General features: G+C 35.4%; 1 protein-coding gene across 5 annotated transcripts; it reads left to right on the forward strand.

Annotated features, from left to right (window-relative positions):
• Positions 1-1,626: 1,626 nt before the first annotated feature.
• LOC107012913 (alcohol dehydrogenase-like 1) lies at positions 1,627-4,418 on the forward strand. 5 transcript variants are annotated; one of them, XM_015212890.2, is made up of 8 exons: positions 1,627-1,645; positions 2,210-2,256; positions 2,327-2,469; positions 2,570-2,607; positions 2,865-3,273; positions 3,378-3,614; positions 3,719-3,877; positions 4,017-4,418. In XM_015212890.2, the coding sequence occupies exons 2-8, from the start codon at positions 2,220-2,222 to the stop codon at positions 4,125-4,127; spliced, it is 1,134 nt and encodes a 377-aa protein (XP_015068376.1). In that variant the 5' UTR covers positions 1,627-1,645; positions 2,210-2,219; the 3' UTR covers positions 4,128-4,418. The 5 variants fall into 5 exon arrangements, with proteins under 5 accessions (XP_015068376.1, XP_027771028.1, XP_027771029.1 ...); XM_027915227.1 differs by lacking the exon at positions 1,627-1,645 and adding an exon at positions 1,872-2,088; XM_027915228.1 differs by lacking the exon at positions 1,627-1,645 and adding an exon at positions 1,872-2,088 and having other exon boundaries at positions 2,333-2,469.
• Positions 4,419-10,630: the final 6,212 nt, after the last annotated feature.

Consider the following 10,630-nt stretch of genomic DNA (forward strand, 5'->3'; position numbering starts at 1 on the left):
ATTTACATATTTAGTGCTTGATGATATTTCCTAAGGAGCCAAACTTAGGTGATTAAGAGTGTTAATTTTATTAACATGATTGAAAAATAAGGGACGCTATATTTAAGCACTTACCTATTAACTACTACTATATGTCACATGTTGTAATTTGATAGAAATGGTAACTTACCTACTGGCTGTCACATGTTATGCTCTTCAGTTGTTTGGATAATTAATATTTGTATAATATAATCTAAAGAAAAAGAGGTAACTTTAACTGTATACTTTTTTAAAAATCCTATATCATTATTGTAGTATTATAAAGGTAATTAATCTTTTCATTATTTGTAACTTATCAATTTAGAGTTATTTCTCAATAATGAATTCGAAATGCTCTATACATGAATATTGATTTATTGAATTTAATATGATAGTTGGAAAACGTTTTTTTTTTCTTCTTCTGTTTGCACTATTTGTTTGACATTAAGCGGTAGATATTGGACATATCTACTTGGCAAGGGAACTTATAGGCCATGTTCTATTATAAGCATATAGTTTTCCATTAATACCCAAGAACTTTACCAAGCCGGCATACATATATTTGCATTAATTTAATTTCATTATTTTAAGAATCATTTTAATCACACAAATATTTATAACTTCTTTACACCATAAATTTTGATTCTTTTTATTAAAAAAATAAAAGTTCCGTCTTAAGATAATGTTTGGCATTTCTGTTGGTAGGTCAAAAGTGTGTTTGTGAGAGTTTTATTTTACTTTATTTTTTTTTAAAAAAACAAGTGTTTGACATATCCTTAAAATTGGTTTTAGATGAAAATAGAAATAATTTTTCTATTGTTGAGAAGAAGCTAAAATTTCTACTTCTTAAAAAAGTAGAAACAGAAACAGAAAATATTATTTCGAAGATAAAAATATCTCTTTTATATATACATATTAACGAATATATCCATTACTAATTGATTAGCGAATCTCATAAGTCTGGTGAATGTTTTCAAATTATTATTTATATTTTATATAATATTTTATACAATTATAAATAAAGGTAACAACAACATTTTGTAGGATTAGAAATATAAAGAACTTTATTAATTTTTATTGTGAATTTTTCTTATATAGTTGTTTAACCTGTGGAGTGGGTTTTAAATTTATTTTTCTTGATATTTTTAATTTAATTTAAATCACCATGTTATTATTATATTAATATTCTATATATTATTTTACATTTTTATTTTACCTAATTAGAAGATAAAGGTAATAACAATATTTTTGTAGGATTAAAAATATAAAGAACTTTATTTATTTTATGGTGAATTTTTAGTATATAATGGTTTAATTTTTTTAAATTTATTTTGCTTGATATTTTTAATTATATTTTAAATCATCATGTTAATACTACATTAATATTTAGTTTATTCATTTATTTACGTATAACATTGATTGAAAATTTGATTACGTACATTTTAAAATTGTTTGTTTTTTTTTCGAATACATTTTTTAAAAAAATACTTCTTAACATAAGTAATTTTTAACAATAATACCAAACAGACTCTGAATCATATAATAAATTGAAAAGTATATAAAGAAGGTCCTCTCAATTAATTTCCAGCAAAACCTTTCTCTTTCTCTCCTCCAAAGCAAAGTTCAGGTAATACTTAAATCTAATTTGTTTGAGTTTTGTTAATTTTCTGGGCCTTTTTTCTTCTACAAATTATATTATATTATTGATGAATTTTTGGTTCTTGCTTTTGAGTATATATACTCAAGAATTTGGAGGATCTCTTGTCTGTTCACAGTAATTTGTGTACAACAATTGAACTTTATTCTTTGGCTTTTGTCGAGATCCAACCTATTTTTAAGCTTATTTGAAGCCAAAGTACAATTAAACGGATTAGGACTCAATTCAATTTCTATTTCAACCCTAATTTATATAGTCAGGCATGTCTTTTGGTAAGTGCTGAAAGACTGTCTTTCTTTCTAAGCTACTTTCATCGGTTTAACTTAAAGTTCAAGCCTAGACATCAGATGTGGTGTTGAGTTCATTAAAGTTATTCGCATATTAGAAACGTCAACCTACACTACAAAAATTTTGTACGTATTATATTAAACCATATTTTGGATGTAATGTTAATTTGGAACGTATTTTGTTATGTGTTGAAAGTCTCTCTTCCTTTAATGCTCACTCAAACATAAGCTACATTTATGAATCCAGTAACTTGAGGATGGAGTCAAGCAACCCAAAGGTCATCACATGTAAAGGTGAGTAATCATGGAGATTGAGATGTAGTTTTTTTTCTTTATTTTAACATTATGACAAGTGTGCGTGCAGCTGCAGTAGTATGGAAGGAGGGGGAGATGATGAAGATCGAAGAGATACAAGTGGATCCACCTAAATCAAATGAAGTTCGAATTAAGATGCTCTTTGCCAGTTTGTGCCACACTGATATTATCGCTTCCAATGGCTTTCCCATTGTGTGTTACTCTGTTTCCCTTTCATTCTTCTCATCTTTAATTTTCTAACTAATTTGGATCCATCGGTTTGTTTGATTTGTTTTTCTTCTTTCCTCTCCAGCCTTTATTTCCTCGAGTTCTTGGACATGAAGGAGTTGGGTAGGAAAATCTTCTCTCTCTGTTTCATTCTATGCAGAACATGTACCGATCTAGGAAAGGGCCGGACCACAAGGGTCTACTACATGTAACCTTACTCTGCATTTCAGCAAGAGACTGTTTGCATGGCTCTGACCTGTGATGGCAACAATTTTACTAGTTATGCCACGACTCCCCTTAATTCTCCAATGCGAAAGATGATCTAGTTAATTCTTGCAAATTGATTCATTTAGCCAATCTCGACTTATTTGAATTTGCAGCATGATAGAAAGTGTAGGAGAAAATGTGACAAATCTTAAAGAAGGAGATATTGTGATTCCACTTTACTTGGGAGAATGCAGAGAATGCCCAAATTGCAAGTCAGGAAAGTCCAATTTATGTCACGAATATCACTTGACCCTTTCTGGCCTAATGCTGGATGACACATCAAGAATGTCCATTCATGGAGGACAAGTACTATACCAACTTTTTAGTTGCGCTACTTGGTCCGAATATACAGTTATTAATGTCAATTACGTAATCAAGGTTGATCCTCAGAAGATTTCGCTTCAACATGCTAGCTTGCTTTGTTGTGGATTTACAACAGGTTATGGAGCAACATGGAGAGAAGTTCATGTTGAAAAGGGATCAACTGTTGCTGTACTAGGTCTTGGTGCTGTAGGACTTGGAGTGAGTACTACTACCTTTTGACTTAGCTCGATTTTTAAATGTAACACGATATATAAAAGTGGTACTAATAAAATAAATTCATGATGTATGAAAAATATTTGCAGGCGATTGAGGGAGCTCGAAGTCAAGGGGCATCAAAAATAATTGGTGTTGATATAAATGAATTGAAGCAGGGGAAAGGAGAAGTGTTTGGAATGACGGACTTCATTAACCCTAAAGAATCCAAGACATCAGTTTCGGAGATGATAAAAGATGTTACTGAAGGCTTAGGTGTTGATTATGTTTTCGAATGTACTGGGATTCCGTCCATGCTTAATGAAGCAATTGAAGCCTCAAAATTGGTAAAAAGATAGTTATTCTATACTTTGTTGATAAAACAGATAAACAAACATATACAAAAACTTATTAACATTATATACTTCTTGTTGATCTCAATTACTATTAGGGAATTGGGACAATTGTTGTAATTGGTGCAGGACATGGACTTACTAGAGAACTCAACTTAGTTTCCTTATTATGTGGTCGAACATTGAAAGGTTCAATATATGGTGGAATAAGACTTCACTCTGATCTTCCTGTTCTACTTCATAGATGCTCAAATAAGGTACAATTTTCGTTACCTCGTTCCATAACAGAGGCAAGATTTTTATAAAGAAGTTTATGTGGTCAAACATACTAATTAATTTTTATTTACTTTGGCATTTGAAATCTTTTTGGACTGATATTGATTTTTTTTTCTTCAGGAGATTCAACTAGATGAGCTTATAACTCATCAAGTTTCGTTGACTGAAATCAGCCAATCATTTGAGTTGTTGAAAGATCCACATTGTATCAAGATTATTATCAAGTTCTAAGAAATTAAATCAATTTTATCACAGCTTGAAGACTTAAATATCAGAAATAACAATGTAGAGTTAAATTATTTACTCAATTATGAAATTGGCTTAATTTATGCACCATTTGTTGTAGGTGTATGATTAGCAAATAAACATTGTATTGTTTTGTTTTGTTATAAATAAATGTGTATGGCCATGTGGCTCATACACTATTGCAAAACTGATAGTCAAGTACTATTAGAATTGTAGCAAAACTTGTCCCCAAGTTTTAATTTTAGGGCTTATAAATAGCCCTTTTTCTCTATAATATATAGATATAAAAAATGGTGAAAAGAAAGTATAGTGCAGGAGTACACTTGCTAGTTTCTCCTATTTACAAAATACTTTCTTATTTGTGAACTCAACATAATTAGTGATATATAAAAATACATTTAACTTTATTGAGAGATTCTTTAGCCGACGACCATCACTATGAGCTACATGATAATACATGATCTCACCCATGCCGCTAGAACTGTCTTATACCTTGCCGGGGTGTAGAACACCTCAACTAAGTAGATCCACTAATCTATGCTTAAAAAACAATAAGAAATCATCTAAAAAGTATAACCCTTTATGTTGGCATACATGGTTTACAAACTCGTCCCCATATTAGTGCTCAATACTACTCCGAATAATATATACTCATGCTCATATGTTTAAAAACATTAACTTTTCCTCTACTTTGAGATAATTGCTCAAACTATCCTTTTAAAAGAGATAACTACTCTTGCAATATTTTTTAAACTCATTTAGAAATCTCAATTTCTCTTTTATTAATGTAACAATTGATACCTCGGGAAAAAAATATGTCATGACCCGAGCCTACACCCTAGACGTGTTTGGAACTCAAGAACCATTGTTAGTCCCCAAGTGACACCTCATCCTGGCTGACTACAAGCAGAAGACTAACTCAAGCATACAAAAGCTTAAAAACTGAATTAAGTTCAATACCTCAAATACTCAATCTTCAAAAAGGTCAGAAAACTACTCAATAGATAAACTCAAAGTTTGTAAAAAAAAAAGGCTCAAAGAAGATACATATTGAAAACTACTCAATTTTGTCTATTTGTGAAACCTCTACTATTATAGAAGGATACCAGGACAAGACCCACGACATCTTAAAACTAATAATCATATATTTATATAAAAGAGAACCTTAGGCTCGCCTATGTGGCGCCACCACAAACCAGAATTCTCTTATAATTTATTTATTTCCAAAACTAGCCTTCCCATTTCATTAAAAAGTTGCGAGTTTAATGAAGAATTGCGACTTTTAAATAGAGTTGCGACTTTTTTGAAAATTTTTTATTTTATGAGAAGTTACGGATTTAATGAAGAGTTGCAACTTTTATGAGAAGTGTGACTTTTATGAAATGTTATGACCTTTTGGAAGGTTTGCAATTTTTCTAAAATAGTTGTGACATTTCCGATAAAGCACAATAGATATTTGTTCGCACTACCTTTTGTTGTCTATAAATTGAGGGTTTTCCTCTCATTTTAGAACAATGAAAAATTTGAACCACTTCTTCTTCTTCACAATTAAATGTTTGTGTACTTTGCTAATGTCGAGTGGCTTATTGACATCATTACTTATGTTACAGATCCTGGTATGTGTTTTTACCGTAATTAATTTATGCTTATGTTATTAAGGATAAATGATAAAATATAATAATTTTCATTTTCCTTTACATTATTAATGTTTTTACTACAAAATTTTGTATGTAAGATAATATAGTGTTTTAGTTTTAATAATCGATAGATTTTAAGTATTATTTTATAAGATGTATAACCAAACCTAACTGGAACATCACATGACCTCAACGAAGCGCATGTTGATGATCCTGAATACATGTATCTTCATTATCAAATGATGCACGTCAAATGACTCAGTACGTGAAATGTACAAGCATGTAAGAAGAATTATAAATCATAAACATAGGCTTGAATTTGATAAAAAGGAAACATACTTATCTCTTCTAAACTCACTCAACTAAATCAACTCAAGAATAAGATACTCAACTCAAAAATTAGATACCCAACTCAAGATACTCAAGGATAAATGTAATGACCCGAGAGCAGCCCCTAGTCGTAACACGACGTATTTGACCTCTCGGAGGTCTTATACAAGTCCTTAGCATACTTTCATCACATAAACATAAAATAGCAAAAAATTAAAAAGTTTTTCATACCATTACACAAGAGTAAAAGTCATCTCATTTAAAACCTTTTTAAAATACAATAGAAGTGTTAGGTAGTGGAGCCTGATTAATTTTAGGTTTTCCTATTTATTCTCTATTTTAGGCTTTCCTATTTATTATTTATTTTAGGTTTTCCTATTTATTCTCTGTAACCAAAAATACTCTGATTTATTAATATAAATATACCTCACCGCCGTGGAAGTTTACTCACGGGGTGTTACCACGAAATATTGGGTTTTCTCTTTCTCTTGAAAGTTCTTGTGTTCTTCATTCATCTAGTGTGTGTGCGTGAATTCGATCCTAACAACTGGTATTAGAGCTAAGGAGATTCAACACGATCACTGAAGATGGATAGTTCAAAGCTTGGAATCGAGAAGTTTGATGGATTCGATTTCAGTTTCTGGAAGATGCAGATCGAAGATTATCTGTACCAGAAAGATCTTCAGGAACCGTTGACCGGGGTGAAGTCGGAATCCATGACAGAGGAGAAGTGGAAACTCAAGGATCGCCAGGCTCTGGGGTTGATCCAGTTGACTCTGTCAAGAAACGTGGCGTTCAACATCGTGAAGGAGAAGACTACGTCCGGTTTGTTGAAGGCACTGTCAAACATGTATGAAAAACCATCGGCTATGAACAAGGTATATTTGATGCGTAGATTGTTCAATTTACAGATGTCTGAAACTGGATCCGTTTCTGATCATATAAACGAGTTCAATATGATTGTGAGTCAACTCAATTCTGTGGATATTAATTTCGAAGATGAAATTAAGGCGTTGATTTTGATGTCATCTCTGCCCGAGTCTTGGGATACTGTTGTTGCTGCGATTAGCAGTTCCCGTGGATCTGAGAAACTGAAGTTTGATGAAATCCGTGATGTTGTTCTTAGCGAAAGTATTCGCAAACGAGAAGTGGGAGATTCATCGGGCAGTGCTCTCAGCGTTGACCGAAGGGGGAGAAGTAAGACGAAAGGCCAAAATCAACATGGTCGATCAAAATCAAAGAATCGAGGAAAATCCCTGAACAGATCAAACGTGACTTGTTGGAACTGTGGAGAAAAAGGGCACTTTCGGACGAACTGTACAAAGCCAAAGAAGAAACAGAATCAGAAATTTGGAGATGACAATGATTCTGTAAATTCAGCAGAGGACATTGGGGATGCTCTAATCCTTAGTGTGAACAGCCCGGTTGAATCATGGATTTTGGATTCTGGTGCATCTTTCCATTCGTCTCCAAGCAAGGAGTTGTTCCAAAATTTCAAATCTGGAAATTTTGGAAAAGTATATCTTGCTGACAATAAAGCCTTAGAGATTGAAGGAAAGGGGGATGTTTGCATAAAGACCACCTCGGGAAACCAGTGGACATTGGAGGATGTCAGATATATTCCTGGGATCAAGAAAAATCTGATCTCTGTTGGTCAGTTGGATAGCACGGGATATGCAGCAGAGTTTGGGAAAGGTTCGTGGAAGATCGTGAAAGGTGCTATGGTAGTAGCTCGTGGCACCAAATCTGGAACCTTGTACACCACTGCAGGGTGTATAAACATGGCCGCTGTTGCTGAAGGTGCTTCCGGTTCATGTCTGTGGCACAACAGACTTGGACACATGAGTACTAAAGGAATGAAGATGCTGGTTGCAAAAGGAGCATTAGAGGGTCTGAAGTCTGTTGATATGGGTCTTTGCGAGAGCTGTGTTATGGGCAAACAGAAAAGAGTAAGCTTCACAAAGACTCCTAGAGAGCCAAAGAAAGTGCGGTTGGAAATGGTCCATACAGATGTTTGGGGACCATCTCCAGTATCATCACTTGGAGGATCCAGATTCTATGTTACCTTCATTGATGATTTCAGCAGGAAGGTATGGGTTTACTTCTTGAAGCATAAGTCAGATGTGTTTGCAACTTTCAAGAAGTGGAAAGCTGAAGTTGAGAATCAGACCGGTTTGAAAGTCAAATGCCTAAGGTCTGACAATGGAGGAGAGTATGACAAATCAGAGTTCAAGGCATTCTGTGCAGCTGAGGGAATCAGATTGATGAGAACAGTTCCTGGTAAGGCAAGGCAGAATGGAATTGCTGAGAGGATGAACAGAACATTGAATGAGCGTGCAAGGAGTATGAGGATACACTGTGGGCTGCCCAAAACACTTTGGGCGGATGCTGTGAGCACAGCTGCATACTTGATCAACAGGGGACCATCAGTTCCTTTAGGGTTCAAGATTCCAGAGGAGGTGTGGACAGGAAAAGAACTCAAGTACTCACACTTGAGGACTTTTGGTTGCACTGCTTATGTTCATGTTGATCCAGAAAAGAGAGACAAGCTTGATGCCAAGGCTGTGAAGTGTTACTTCATAGGCTATGGTTCTGATTTGTTTGGTTACAGGTTTTGGGATGAAAAGAACAGAAAGATCCTGAGACATTGTGACGTGACATTTGATGAGTCTGTCCTGTACAAGGACAGAGAGCAAAAGGTTCTAGAGATTACAAAGCAAGTGGGAGTTGAGGTTGAGTTGGAGAAGAGTAACCCCAGAGATGTCGAAGCAGATACTCAACCAACTCCTACTGAAGAATCTGAAGTGGAGCAAGTTACACCTGAGCAGGTGTTAAGGAGATCATCCAGATCCATCAGGGCACCAGATAGGTATTCACCTTCATTACACTATCTATTGCTGACTGATGAGGGGGAACCAGAGTCTTTTGATGAGGCCCTACAGGTGGAGGATTCGATCAAGTGGGAGCAAGCCATGGATGATGAGATGAGGTCACTTGAGAAGAACGACACATGGGTGTTGACTGAGTTACCTGCAGGGAAGAGAGCTTTGCTGAACAAGTGGGTGTTCAGAATCAAGACTGAACCAGATGGCAAAAGAAGGTTCAAGGCTCGTTTAGTGGTTAAAGGATATTCACAAAGGAAAGGTATTGATTATGCTGAAATATTCTCTCCTGTTGTGAAGTTAACCTCTATTCGAATTCTGTTGAGTATTGTTGCATCGGAGAATTTGCATCTAGAGCAAATGGATGTAAAAACAGCGTTTTTACATGGAGATCTGGACAAAGAGATCTATATGCAGCAACCGGAAGGATTTGTGGTTCCAGGCAAGGAACACATGGTGTGCAAGCTCACCAGGAGCTTGTATGGACTAAAGCAAGCACCAAGGCAGTGGTACAAGAAGTTTGACTCCCTCATGACCAAGAGTGGATTCTGCAAAGCTGAAAAGGATCCTTGTTGTTACTTCAAGAAATACACTGATTCATATGTCTTTCTACTCTTGTATGTGGATGATATGTTGATTGCAGGATCTAGTATGAGGGAGATTAACAATCTGAAGACAAGGTTGTCTGCAACGTTTGAGATGAAAGATTTGGGTCCAGCGAAGCAGATTTTGGGGATGAAGATTTCTCGGGATAGATCTGCTGGCACTTTAAATCTATCTCAGGAGTTGTACATTGAGAAGGTGCTGAGCAGATTCAGGGTTAATGATGCTAAACCCAGGACTACTCCATTGGCAAATCACTTTAAATTGTTAAAGGAGCAGTCACCCAAGACTGCCGAGGAGCGTGATCACATGGCACTTGTTCCATATGCTTCAGCAGTTGGTAGTTTGATGTATGCTATGGTCTGCACTAGACCTGATATAGCACATGCAGTGGGAGTTGTTAGCAGGTACATGGCGAACCCTGGAAAAGAGCATTGGGAAGCTGTGAAGTGGCTTCTGAGATATCTGAGAGGTACATCCAGTACTTCACTTTGTTTTGGCAAAGGCAAGGTGACTCTACAGGGTTTTGTGGATGCTGATCTTGGTGGGGATGTTGACTCGAGCAAGAGTACATCCGGGTACATTTACACCATAGGTTGAACAGAAGTGAGTTGGATGTCCAGGCTGCAGAAGTGTGTTTCTCTTTCATCTACTGAAGCTGAGTATGTGGCAATTGCTGAAGCTGGGAAAGAGATGATATGGCTGGCAGATTATCTTGAGGAATTGGGAAAGAAGCAGAGCGAGAAGATTCTTTACTCAGATAGCCAGAGTGCCATACAGTTGGTGAAAAATCCAGTCTATCATTCGAAGACAAAGCACATCAGAAGGCGATACCATTTCACTCGCAGGGCAGTGGAGGATGGTGATATGTGCTTGGAGAAGATAGAGGGTGCAAAGAACCCGACAGACATGTTGACAAAATGTGTTGATGTTGGGAAACTGAGGTTATGTAAAACCTCGGTTGGTCTTCTGTAGTTGTTGCTACAGATGTTGCGGTGCGGTAAAGATGTTGATGATGAAGAGTTTTTTTTTGAGA

The sequence above is a fragment of the Solanum pennellii genome, chromosome 3 (assembly GCF_001406875.1).
Source record: "Solanum pennellii chromosome 3, SPENNV200".
Lineage (NCBI taxonomy): Eukaryota > Viridiplantae > Streptophyta > Magnoliopsida > Solanales > Solanaceae > Solanum > Solanum pennellii.